This window comes from Ammospiza nelsoni, chromosome 26, assembly GCF_027579445.1.
Source record: "Ammospiza nelsoni isolate bAmmNel1 chromosome 26, bAmmNel1.pri, whole genome shotgun sequence".
Classification (NCBI taxonomy): domain Eukaryota; kingdom Metazoa; phylum Chordata; class Aves; order Passeriformes; family Passerellidae; genus Ammospiza; species Ammospiza nelsoni.
This window is the reverse complement of record NC_080658.1, coordinates 2,060,516-2,073,772: the sequence shown is the minus strand read 5'-3', so window position 1 is coordinate 2,073,772 and position 13,257 is coordinate 2,060,516. Positions and strand designations below refer to the sequence as shown.

General features: G+C 58.3%; 1 protein-coding gene across 1 annotated transcript; it reads right to left on the bottom strand.

The window, feature by feature from the left end:
* Positions 1-2,629: 2,629 nt before the first annotated feature.
* Positions 2,630-7,998, bottom strand: RPL19 (ribosomal protein L19). Its single transcript, XM_059489112.1, has 6 exons — positions 7,952-7,998; positions 7,232-7,338; positions 5,988-6,110; positions 4,381-4,501; positions 3,382-3,492; positions 2,630-2,814 (listed from the first exon to the last, which is right to left on the bottom strand). Exons 1-6 carry the CDS (start codon positions 7,954-7,956, stop codon positions 2,691-2,693), a joined length of 591 nt encoding a protein of 196 aa, XP_059345095.1. The 5' UTR covers positions 7,957-7,998; the 3' UTR covers positions 2,630-2,690.
* Between the last annotated feature and the right edge of the window lie 5,259 nt (positions 7,999-13,257).

The following is a 13,257-nucleotide window of genomic DNA, read 5'->3' as shown; positions in this document are numbered from 1 at the left end:
GGTTCAGGATTTTCCCTGTGCTTCCCTGCTCCCACCTGAGCACGCTCACATGAAGGCTCATCTTCCCTGTGTCAGATTCTTCCCAGATTGTTGTGATGGACCTTGGAATTTCTAATTCCACATATTTTACCCTCCCCAAATCCTGCCTCTTTTTTTTTTTTTTTTTTTTTTTTGAAGGTTTTTTCCCAAATTTTTCTTCCAAATTCAGTCATTTATTGAGATTTCCCAGCAAACCCATTAGGAATTTTTTCCCAGGAGAAGCCTGAGCCTGTGATGAGCTGTCAGGAAGATTTGAAAGGAGCACAGGGAGCTGCACCCCAGGCTGGATAATCAGGGATTGGGTGTCCAAACTCATCCCAAATCCAGGTTTTATCCCAATGACAAGGATAGAATCCTCCACACAGGGAATAATATATATACAAATATATAATTCTCAGCACAGGGAGAAAGTCCCAGCCCGTGTTCCAAGGACTGTGAGTTCCCTCCTCCTGTCCCATCCCTCCATCCTCCCCCAAGGAAAAGCCAAGTAGAGCTTTTTGCTTGTTGCCCTGATGAAGAATTAATTAAGGATTCCCTGTTGGAGCAGGGCTGGGATCCTCCCTCAGTGCCTGTGGGGGCCCTTCCTGCCCTCCCCACCTGCCCAGGTAAGTGTGGAGCCCTGGATGGGCTCTGGATGTGCCAGGCCCAGCTCTGGGGGGACAGGGAGGCTTTGCTGGCTGCTTTTTTGGGGTGTCCCAGGCTCCAGGGGAGCCCAGAGGGATGAAATCCCAGGCTGGAACTGCTGGGCAGATCCCAAGGGTTGAAGGGACGGGTCTGCGGCTCCGTGTCCGTCGTTCCTGCTGTCCGTGCGGGGAGCTCGGCGCCGCATCGAAGGGTTTGGCTTCCCCTGGGTGCTGAGGAATCTCCTGGTGGGGCAGGAGCAGCTGCAGCAGCAGGAGTGGCTGTGTAGGGGCTGGGCATGGCGGGGGATTTTCCCATTTTCCCACCAGGAATTCCAAAAGGACAATGAGCTGTTCCCAGCAGGAGCTGCGCCCCTTCATGTCCCCCAGCCTGGGAGCTCCTCCAGGCTGCTGTGGTTAAAAGGACACTGTCAATGCCCTCCTGTAGGTGGCTTTTAATCCCTTATATTTATTCAAATCCTCTTTAGCGCTGTGGATTCTCCCCCTCTCCTCGGGCGCCTTCATTTCCAGAACTTTCTCCAGGTTTCAGGGTGGCAGAAGATGCTGGTGACAGACTGGACGGGCAGAGGGGTCACCCAGCAATCACAGGATTTGCACAACTCTGGGAAAATAAAATAAAAACAAAACACTTTTTGTTTAGTTCCTACTGTGGCAGGGGAGAGAGAAGAGCGGGATTTTGGCTGGCTGATCCCTTTGGAACAGAGCAGAGTTTTCCAGGGAAAACTCCAGAACACAGAACCCAAAGCAATTTTATTTTCTGTTTGCAGACCAGGGTGACAGCATTAAGGTAGCTCAAACTTCTTGACAGTGTCCTTTTAAGTCAATTATCCGTCTTCAAATGGACTCTTCCTGATGTTTATATTTATAAATACCAATAAACACCATTTTCCAAGCTGTGTCTCGCTGGGGGAATCACTGGGTGGGGGAAAAATCCAATTCCTGCATGGGGCAGCTCCTGAGGGGGAGTGTTTGGGTGGGGGTCTCGGGGCACACAGGATGTACTGGAATGGTGGCAGTGATGTGGAGATGCCACCATTGGGCTCCTCCTGCTTCATGCAGGGCAGGACTGGGGTGTCCCTGCAGGAAAACGCCCCTGGGAAGGGTGGGAGCTCGGCCGTGCCTCAGTTTCCCCGAGCCCAGCAGAATTGGGGGGTACCTGAGCACCCCCGAGGCGGGCAGGGGGTACATGTGGCCGGGGCTGGCTGTGCCAGGAGAGCATGGTGGGACAGGGTGGGGACAGGGGGGGACACCCCGCGAGCAGAGGTGACAGCACAGAGGGACAGAGGGACAGGGGGCTGGGCCCGGGTGGGGGGGGTTGACATGAACAGCGCGGAGGGAGGGGCTCCGATTGCTGTCAATACAAGGGGGGGGGACACCAGGGGGCTCCCCCAGCCCCTTTGTCCCAGCCAAGACCCCTCCCCCGTGCGTGTCCTGTCACCACCCCCCTTTAACCCTTTAATTCCTGCCAGATTTGGCTCTTTTTGGGTAAAAAGGGGCATTTGCAGAGCCCCAGGGTGTGGGGGGGGGGGTCAGTGGGTGCTGTGTCCTCTCCTGGTGACACTGGGACAGGACACGGGGTGTCACACACACACTGGGGGTGTCACACACGGACCCATCACTGTAATGAGCTGGGTGGGGGTCTCAGCTCCATTTCAGGGGTGGGGGGGACCCTCCCCAGCTCACTGGGACCCTCCCCAGCTCACTGAACCCCCCCCCAGGTGGGCCCAGAGCTCATCCAGGCCGTGTCTGTCTGTCTGTCCAGCCATTCCCCGTGTGGCAAGGAGCTCCTGGGGCAGTTTGGGGGGTCTGCACCCAGCTCTGGGGGTCCCTAATGTGAGCTCCAGCCCCTCAGCTCCTCCCTGAGCCTTTGGGGGGTTCAGGGGGTCCCACTCAGGGATCCCCAGCAGTTCCCAGATCCCTCCCTGCTGCAGACACTGAGACTCGGTGGGAAGAGTCCAGGATGTTTTATTGGGGGCCTGGGGATGGGACAGGCTCGGGGACAGCCCCCGGTCACTTCTTGGCCTCCTCCTCCTTGGACAGGGTTTTGATGATCTCCTCCTTCTTGGCCTGCAGCCGCTCCTCCCTGCGCTTCCGCGCCTCCTTGGTCTTGGAGCGCCGCGCCTCCGCCTGGTCCCTGCGGGGTTGGGGACGTGAGGAACCCACAGCAAACCCACAACAGCCCCACAACAGCCAAAACATCCCCAGGACGGCCCCAGAACAACCCCACAACACCCAGAACAGCCCCAGAACGTCACCAGAACAACCCCACAACACCCAGAACAGCCCCAGAACAACCCCACCCTGCCCCCTGCCCCAAACACCCAGAACAACCCCACAGCACCCAGAACAGCTCCAGAACGTCCAGAATGGCCCCAAACACCCAGAACAACCCCTCAGCACCCCGGCCCTGTCCCCAGGCCCTCCTGTCCCACAGCACCCCGCTGGATCCTGGGGATTTCCATTCACTCCATCCAGGAGCAGGTGTTTGGAGTCTCTGCTGAACCCCAGAGTGCTCAGATTCAGCTTTTCCCCCCCAGGACACCGCAAGATTTTGCAATCCCTCCCCTCCCCTGGTGAAACCCCAAACCCCACAGAGCCCACATTTCTCAGTTTTGCCCCATTTGGGATGGAATCCCCCCCCAGAAATGCCCCACAGGGGGGGTTTATCCCTGCCAATCCCTCCTGCCAGGGCAGCACTTACGCCAGGAGCTTCTTGCGGGCCTTGTCGGCCTTCAGCTTGTGGATGTGCTCCATGAGGATGCGCTTGTTCTTGAACACGTTGCCCTTGACCTTCAGGTACAGGCTGTGGTACCTGGGGGGCACAGGGGGGGGACATCAGCTCCTGCTGGGAGCACTGGGATGGACTGGGATAGGATGGGAGCACTGGGATGGACTGGGAGCACTGGGATGGGATGGACTGGGATGGGATGGACTGGGATGGGATGGACTGGGATGGGATGAGAGCACTGGGATGGGCTACGATGGGATGGACTGGGATGGGAGCACTGGGATGGACTGGGATAGGATGGGAGCACTGGGATGGACTGGGAGCACTGGGATGGGATGGACTGGGATGGGAGCACTGGGATGGGATGGACTGGGATGGGAGCACTGGGATGGGCTACAATGGGATGGACTAGGATGGGATGGGAGCACTGGGATGGGAGCACTGGGATGGACTGGGATGGGAGCACTGAGGTGGGCTAGGATGGGATGGGAGCACTGGGATGGGATAGACTGGGATGGACTGGGAGCACTGGGATTAAGGGATGTCCCCGCCCTGCTGGTGGTGTGGGAAGGGCAGGGCCAAGGATTCAGGGCTCATCCCAGCCCTTTCCGGCAGAACTGAACCTGTCCAGGGACTGGTCTGGCCCATACTGGGAGGACTGGGAATGGCCAGGGTTGCCCAGGGAATGGCTAGGGTTGCCCTGGGAGGGCTGAGAATGGCCTGGGAATGGCCAGGGAGGGACGGGAATGGTTGGAGTGTCCCAGGGAATGGCTGAGGTTGCTCTGAGGATGGCTGGGGAATGGCCAGGGAGGGATGGAGTTGCCCAGAGAATGACTGAGGTCGCCCAGGAAGGGCTGGAGTTACCCAGGGAGGGATGGAATTGGCCAGGGTTGCAGGGAATGCCCGTGGCAGTGGAACTCGGGGCTCTGGGGGCACCCAGCCCAGCCCAGCCCAGCCCAGCCCAGCACTCACATGTGGCGGTCAATCTTCTTGGACTCGCGGTAGCGCCGCAGCAGCCGCCGCAGGATCCGCATGCGCCGCATCCAGGTGACCTTCTCGGGCATGCGGGCGTTGGCCGTGCCCTTCCTCTTGCCTGCAGCGGGGAAAGGGGTCAGGAGGAGCCCAAACTCCTGCCAGCAAAACCCCACAGGCACCCCAAAGCTCTCCATCCTCCCCTTCCCCTCAAAGAAACCATCAGTAACACAGCCAGGGTTTCCTGTGTCCCCAAACCCAGGGCGGGATTGCCAAGGGTGAGGGAGCAGCAGCTGTGTGAGATGGGGAACTTCCCCCATTCCCAGGGGGACTGGGCACTCAATTCCCCCATTCCCAGGGACATGCAGCCCTCAATTCCCCATTCCCAAGGGGATTGGGCACTCCCTGATGTGGATTTCCCTATTCCCAAGGGGACTGGGCATTCAATTCCCCCATTCCCAGAGGGTTGGGGCATTCAATTCCTCATTTCCAGGGGGTTGGGGCACTCCCAGATGTGGATTTGCCCCACTCCCAGGTGAACTGGGCACTCAGTTCCCCACTCAGGGCACTCCCAGATGTGGATTCCCCCACTCCCAGGGGAATTGGGCACTCAGTTCCCCCTCCCAGGGCCACTCAATTCCCCCATTCCCAGGGGCACGGGGTCCCTGATGTGGATTTGCCCCATTCCCAGGGGGTTGGGGCACTCAATTCCCCACTCCAAGGGCCATGGGGCACTCCCTGATACGAATTCCTCCATTCCCAAGGGGATTGGGCATTCAATTCCCCCATTCCCAGGGGGTTGGGGCACTCAATTCCCCCATTCCCAGGGGTTGGGGCACTCAATTCCCCATTCCTGGGGTTGGGGCACTCAATTCCCCATTCCCAGGGGTTGGGGCACTCAATTCCCCCATTCCTGGGGTTGGGGCACTCAATTCCCCCATTCCTGGGGTTGGGGCACTCAATTCCCCATTCCTGGGGTTGGGGCACTCAATTCCCCCATTCCTGGGGTTGGGGCACTCAATTCCCCATTCCTGGGGTTGGGGCACTCAATTCCCCATTCCCAGGGGTTGGGGCACTCAATTCCCCCATTCCCAGGGGTTGGGGCACTCAATTCCCCCATTCCCAGGGGTTGGGGCACTCAATTCCCCCATTCCTGGGGTTGGGGCACTCAATTCCCCCATTCCTGGGGTTGGGGCACTCAATTCCCCCATTCCCAGGGGTTGGGGCACTCAATCCCCCATTCCCAGAGGGTTGGGGCACTCAATTCCCCCATTCCTGGGGTTGGGGCACTCAATTCCCCCATTCCCATGGACATGGGGCACTCAGTTCCCCACTCCCAGGGGAATTGGGCACTCAATTCCCCACTGCCATGCCCACGGGGCACTCACCGATGTGGATTTGCCCCATTCCCATGGACATGGGGCACTCAATTCCCCATTCCCATGCCCACGGGGCACTCCCAGATGTGGATTTGCCCCGTTCCCAGGGGAACTGGGCACTCAGTTCCCCAGTGCCATGCCCACGGGGCACTCACCGATGTGGATTTGCCCCGCTCCCAGGGGCATGGGGCACTCAGTTCCCCAGTGCCATGCCCACGGGGCACTCACCGATGCCCATGTGCCGGCCCTTCCTGCGGGCCAGCGTGTTCTTCCTGCAGCGGGCGCGCGAGTGCACGGTCACGGGCTTGCGGATGATCAGCCCGTCCTTGATCAGCTTGCGGATCTGCTGCCCTGCAAAGGCACCGGCACCTCCTGGGGGCTGCAGGGACCCCAGCCCGGGGCAGGGAGAGCACCGGGGACAGGGCAGTGCCCCCCTCAGAGCCCTGTGCCCCCTTTTCAGAGCCCTGTGCTCCCCCCTTCTCACAGAGCTGTTTTCCCTTCTCTCAGAGTTGTGTTCCCCCTCCTCACAGCCCTGCTCCCCCCCATCTCAGGATCCTGTTCTCCCCCTCCTCAAATCCCTGCTTTCCCTCTCCTCAGGGCTGTGTGTTCCCCCTCCTCAAAGCCCTGTTCTCCCCCTTCAGAGCTCTGTGTTCCCCCTCCTCACAGAGCTGTTTTCCCTTCTCTCAGAGTTGTTTTCCCCCTCCTCAAAGCCCTGCTCCCCCCCATCTCAGGATCCTGTTTCTCCCCCTCCTCAAAGCCCTGTTCTCCCCATCTCAGGATCCTGTTCTCCCCCTCCTAAAATCCCTGCTTTCCCTCTCTTCCGAGCCCTGTTCTCCCCCTCCTCAAAGCCCTGTTTTCCCTCTCCTCAGGGCTCTGTGTTCCCCCTCCTCACAGCCCTGTTCTCCCCTTCTCAGGATCCCTTTCTCCCCCTCCTCAAATCTCTGTTCTCCCCCTCCTCAGAGCCCTGTCCTTCCCCCTTGACAGTCCTGTTCTCCCCCTCTCAGGACTCCATTTTTCCCCTCCCTCACAGCTCTGATCCCTCCCACGCCCCCAGCCCTGTTCTTCCTCTCCTCAAATCCCTGTTCTCCCTTTCCTCCAATCCCTATTCCCTCTCTCCTCGCAGCCCTGTGTTCCCCCTCCTCTCAGAGTCCTGTTCTCCCCCTCCCAACCCCTGTCATCCTCCCCCTCACAGCCCTGTCTGTTTTCCCTCCTGTTTCTCCCACCGAACCTCCAACAATCCCAATTCCCTCACTCATTATCTCAGAGCACACCACCAGGCACCTCCTCAGTGCAAATCCTGAAAACCCCCACTTTAACCTGCAAAGAACCTGCTGAATTCCACCTAAGCCAAATCTTGAACTTTTGGGAGACCTTTCCCACACTCGCTGACTTTACCAACCTAAACTCAGTGACATCACCGAGCTCCCCCAAACCTCTGCTCCCTGCTGGATCCCACAGATCCCCTCACGTACGGGAGTTGGCATTGGCGATCTCGTTGGTCTCGTTGGGATCAAGCCACACCTTCTTCTTCCCGCAGCGCAGCACGCTGGAGGCCAGCCTCTTCTGGAGCCGGAGCATACTGCGAGGGAATGGGCACGGATCAGGGGGGTCTGCACCCTTCAGGGACCCCTAACCCCCCTTTAGGGACCCTACAGCCCCTCCGACCCCCACTTTAGGGACCCTCGACTCCGCCTTTAGGGACCCTACAGCCCCCTCAGGGACCCCTGACCCACCTTTAGGGACCCTCACCCCACTGGGAGGGTCCCCAACTCCATCAAGGGCCCCTCACCACCCTCAGGGTCCCGCATCGCCCCTCACGGGACCCTCACCCCGCTCTGAGACCCCTCAGGACCCTCACTCCCCTCAGGGACTCATCCCCCCCCCCGGCCCTCAGACCCCTCCTCACCCCCCTCAGGTTCTCAAACGCCCCGCGCTGCTCCAAGGGGCGCATCCAAGGTCCGCAGTGCCCCAGAGCAGCGCCCCCAGACCCCCCTCATGCCCCTCACGCCCCTCCGCCATCTTCCCGCCAGGCCGCAGGAGGCCGCGGCCGCCTCACAGCGCCCGGGGCCGCCACCCAGCCCTGCCCGGACGCCGCCCCGGTTCTGAGGACACTCTCCCGCTCCCCTCCAGCCCTCCCCGGTGCCTCCCGACCGCCGTTATCCCCCGAGCAGCGGCCGCGGCCCCGCTCCCACCTCATGGCGGCGGCGGCGCCGGGGCCGGAGAGACGCAGCGGCAGCGCTGACCCCGCCCTCTGCCTGCGGGATGTACCACCCCACCCCCGCCTCCGCGCCCATCCCCGCGGCCTCGCCGCAACCCGAAACGCGCTAAAAGAACAAACGCGATAAAATCACGCGTGACCGCTTATCTAAAAGACCGAGACCCACTCGGGATGCGTGCGAGAGGAGTGGGTCCTGCCCGGCTCCCCCCTCGGTTGTTGTAGGATGGTACAGCCCGCGCGTGCGTGGCGGGAAGGGCTGGGCGGGGGCTGCGCATGCGCGCTGGGGATGTGGGCGGCACGTGGAGGGAGCACTGGGATGGACTGGGAGCACTGGGATAAACTGGGATGGCATTAGGATGGCATTAGGATGGCATTAGGGGATGTCTCTGCCCTGCTGGCGGTGTGGGAAGCTCAGGGCAGAGGGTTCAGGCTTGTCCCAGTCCTTGCTGGTAGAACTGGACCTGTCCAGGCACCGCTCTGGCCCATACTGGGAGCACTGGGATAAACTGGGATGGCATTAGGATGGCATTAGGATGGCATTAGGGTGGCATTAGGGGATGTCTCTGCCCTGCTGGCGGTGTGGGAAGCTCAGGGCAGAGGGTTCAGGCTCGTCCCAGTCCTTGCTGGTAGAACTGGACCTGTCCAGGCACCGCTCTGGCCCATACTGGGAGCACTGGGATGGACTGGGATGGGATTAAAACGGGATTAAAACGGGATTAGGGGGTGTCCCTGCCCCGCTGGCAGCGCAGGGCGGGGGGCTCAGGGTTCGTCCCAGCCCTTGCTGGCAGAACCGAACATGTCCAGGCAGGTCTGGACGTGTCCATGGGAGCACTGGTGCTGTGCTGTGCCCAAACTGGTCTGTACTGGGAGGGCTGAGTCTGCTTTGGGATCGTGCTGTGAGCCCCGAAAATCACCTGGTTACGTCTGAAATCGCCTTATGAACCCCCGAAATCACCTGATTATACCTCAAACTCACCTGAAGAACCCCTGAAATCACCCGATTACCCCCCAAAATCACCTGGTTACCCCCGAATTGGCCTGGTTATCCCCCCAAATCCCCTGATTATCCCCCCAAAAATCACCCCGTTATCCCATAAAACCACCTGGTGAGCCCCAAAAATCACCCCGTTATACCCCAATATCACCTGGTTACCCCCCGAAACCGCCTGGTGAACCCCTGAAATCACCTGGTTACCCCCCAAAAGCACCTGATGAACCCTCAAAATCACCTTGTTATCATCTGGTTACCCCCTGAATTCTCCTGGTTGCCCTCAAAAATCACCTGGTTGTCCCCAAAATCACCTGGTTATCCCCTGAATTCACCTAGTTATCCCCCAAAATCACCTGGTTATCTCCAAAATCACATGGTTACCCCAAAAACCACCTGGTTACCCCTGAAATCACCTGATTATTCCCCAAAATCACCCGATGAACCCCCAAAATCACGTGGTTATCACCCAAAATCCACTGATTATACCTGAAATCACCTGATTACTCCCAAAATCGCCCCATTGTACCCCAAAATCACGTGGTTACCCCTGAAATCACCTGATTATCCCCCAAAATCACCCAATGAACCCCCAAAATCCCCTGATTACCCCCTGACATCACCAGGTGAACCCCTAAAATCACCTGATTATACCTGAAATCACCTGGTTATCCCCCAAAATCACCCCCTTGTACCCCAAAATCACCAGGTTACCTCTGAAATCGCATGATTCTCCCCCAAAGTCACCCAATGAACCCCCAAAATCCCCTGATTACCCCCAAAATCAACAGATTACCCCCCGAAATCACCTGATTACCCCCAAAAATCAAGTGATTACCCCCCAAAATCACCTGATTACCCCCAAAAATCAACTTATTACCCCCCAAAATCAACTGATTACCCCCCAAAATCCCGATTACCCCCCAAAATCAACTGATATCCCCCCAAAATCCTGATTACCCCCCAAAATCAACTGATATCCCCCCAAAATCACCTGATTACCCCCAAAAATCAACTGATTACCCCAAAAATCAACTGATTACCTCCCAAAATCCCCTGATTACCCCAAAAATGAACTGATTACCCCCCAAAATCAACTGATTACCCCCCAAAATCCTGATTACCCCCCAAAATCAACTGATATCCCCCCAAAATCACCTGATTACCCCCAAAAATCAACTGATTACCCCAAAAATCAACTGATTACCCCCCAAAATCACCTGATTACCCCAAAAATCAACTGATTACCCCCCAAAATCACCTGATTACCCCCCAAAATCCCGATTACCCCCCAAAATCAACTGATATCCCCCCAAAATCACCTGATTACCCCCCAAAATCAACTGATTACCCCCCAAAATCACCTGATTACCCCAAAAATCAACTGATTACCCCCCAAAATCACCTGATTACCCCCCAAATCCCCCGATTTTCCCCAAAATCCCCCGAATTTCCCCCAAACCTCCCCCCCCCCGGGTCGGGTTCGCCGCCGCCTCCCGGCGCTGAGGCGTCGCCGCCATCTGGAGCTGCTGCCGCCGCCAGATTTTGGGTGGATTTCCCAGAAAATCAGGGATAAACACAGAATCCCTCTGTTTCCCAACTGCCTCAGCCTCTTCCTTCAACAAACGGCCCCAAAAACGGGGCGGGAATGGCTGGGATGGGAACGGGACAGTGCCGGGGACAGCGGTGCCACCAAAGCCTCTGGAAATGTCACCAAACCCTCGGGAAGTGCCACCAAAACCTCTGAAAATTTCATTGAACCCTCGGGAAGTGCCACCAAACCCTCTGGAAAAGTCACTGAAGCTTCGGGAAGTGTCACCAAGCCCTCAGAAAGTGTCACCAAACCCTCTGAAGTGTCACTGAGTGCCCTGAAGTGTCACCAAACCTCTGGAAGTGTCACCAAACCCTCTGGAAAAGTCATTGAACCCTCGGGAAGTGTCACCAAACCCTCTGGAAGTGCCACCAAACCCTCAGAAAGTGCCACCAAGCCCTCTGGAAGTGCCACCAAACCCTCGGGAAGTGCCACTAAACCCTCAGAAAGTGCCACCAAACCCCCTGAAGTGTCACCAAACCCTGTGGAAGTGCCACCAAACCCTCTGGAAGTGCCACCAAACCCCCTGGAAGTGGCACCAAACCATTGGAAGTGCCACCAAACCCCCTGGAAGTGGCACCAAACCTTTGGAAGTGCCACCAAACCCCCTGGAAGTGTCACCAAACCCTCTGGAAGTGCCACTGAACCCTCTGGAAGTGGCACCAAACCTTTGGAAGTGCCACCAAACTCTCTGGAAGTGTCACTGAACCCTCGGGAAGTGTCACCAAACCCTCAGAAAGTGCCACCAAACCTCAGGAAGTGGCACCAAACCCCCTGAAGTGTCACCAAACCCTGTGGAAGTGCCACTGAACCCTCTGGAAGTGGCACCAAACCCTTTAGAAGTGTCACTGAGCCCTCTGGAAGTGCCACCAAACCCTCTGGAAGTGCCACCTTGTGCTCCCCAAGGATCCCAGCAGGATGAAAAGCAGCTGAGCCCGAATTTGAGGAGTTTCGGGTGAGGCTGCTGCTGTTCTCGGGGGGTTCTGAGGCGTTTTCCCGTCCCTTTTTTTGGATTCCCAGGAATTTCCGTGGCTCCAGGTTCCTGCAGCTCCTCCCGGGAGCAGAGGGGGTGCCCGGGGAGCTGGCAGGGAGGAGGAGGAGGAGGAGGAGGAGGAGGAGATGCCGTGATTGTGCCAATCTCCCCACGCAGTGCCAGGTGACGGTGCCCGCCTCCACCATCACCCCGGGCACGATCCTGGCTGGAAGGGAACCCCAAAAATCAACCCCAGAGCCCCTCCAGGGGTTTAAATTCTCTCCAGGAGAGCAGAATTGGCTTTTCCATGTATGGGGGGTCCGAGTTGGGGTCCCTGGGGTGACCCAGAGCCCCCCAAAAACACCCCCAGAGGTTCAATCTCCATCCAGGAGAGCAGCGCACGGGCAGGGTCTGGGTTGGGGTCTCTGGGATAACCCCAAAATCAACCCCAGAGCCCCTCCAGGGGTTTTATTTCTATTCAGGAGAGCAGGGTTGGCTTTTCTGGGTATGGGGGGTCCAGGTTGGGGTCCCTGTGGTGACCTGGAGCCCCCCAAAAACCACCCAGAGACCCCTCCAGGGGTTTCATCTCCATCCAGGAGAGCAGGGTCCGGGTTGGGGTCTCTGGGATAACCCCAAAAATCACTCCCAGAGACCTTCCAGGGGTTTAAATTATATCCAGGAGAGCAGAATTGGCTTTTCCAGATATGGGGGGTCCAAGTTGGGGTCCCTGTGGTGACCCAGAGACCCCTCCAGGGGTTTCATCTTCATCCCATTGGAGCAGGGTCCGGGTTGGGGTCCTTGGGGTGACCCGGAGCCCCCCAAAACCACCCCGAGACCCCTCCAGAGGTTCAATCTCCATCCAGGAGAGCAGGGTTGGCTTTTCCATGTATGGGGGGTCCGAGTTGGGGTCCCTGGGGTGACCCGGAGCCCCCCAAAAACACCCCCAGAGATTTCATCTCCATCCAGGAGAGCAGGGCACGGGCAGGGTCTGGGTTGGGGTCCCTGGGGTGACCCCAAAATCACTCCCAGAGACCTTCCAGGGGTTTTATTTCTATTCAGGAGAGCAGGGTTGGCTTTTCCAGGTATGAGGGGGTCCAAGTTGGGGTCTCTGGGGTGACCCCAAAAACACACCCAGATCCTCCAGGGGTTTTATCTCCATCCAAGAGAGCAGAATTGGCTTTTCCAGGCATGGGGGGGTCCAGGTTGGGGTCCCTGGGGTGACCCGGAGCCCCCCAAAAACCACCCAGAGCCCTCCAGAGGTTCAATCTCCATCCAGGAGAGCAGGGTTGGCTTTTCCAGGTATGGGGGGTCCAATTTGGGGTCTCTGGGGTGACCCGGAGCCCCCCAAAAACACCCCCAGAGATTTCATCTCCATCCAGGAGAGCAGGGTTGGCTTTTCCATGTATGGGGGGTCCAATTTGGGGTCCCTGGGGTGACCCGGAGCCCCCCAAAAACCACCCCCAGAGCCCTCCAGAGGTTCAATCTCCATCCAGGAGAGCAGGGTTGGCTTTTCCAGGTATGGGGGGTCCAATTTGGGGTCTCTGGGGTGACCCGGAGCCCCCCAAAAACACCCCCAGAGATTTCATCTCCATCCAGGAGAGCAGGGTTGGCTTTTCCATGTATGGGGGGTCCGAGTTGGGGTCCTTGGGGTGACCCAGAGCCCCCCAAAACCACCCAGAGACCCCTCCAGGGGTTCAATCTCCATCCAGGAGAGCAGGGTTGGCTTTT

What these genes read in the sequence shown, in the direction of transcription:
- RPL19 (XM_059489112.1), bottom strand. An exon ending in AAGAAGATTGACCGCCACAT is followed by an intron (nt 3,493 to 4,380) that starts GTGAGTGCTGGG and finishes TGTGCCCCCCAG; the next exon opens with GTACCACAGCCTGTACCTGA. An exon ending in GCCCGCAAGAAGCTCCTGGC is followed by an intron (nt 2,815 to 3,381) that starts GTAAGTGCTGCC and finishes CCAACCCCGCAG; the next exon opens with GGACCAGGCGGAGGCGCGGC.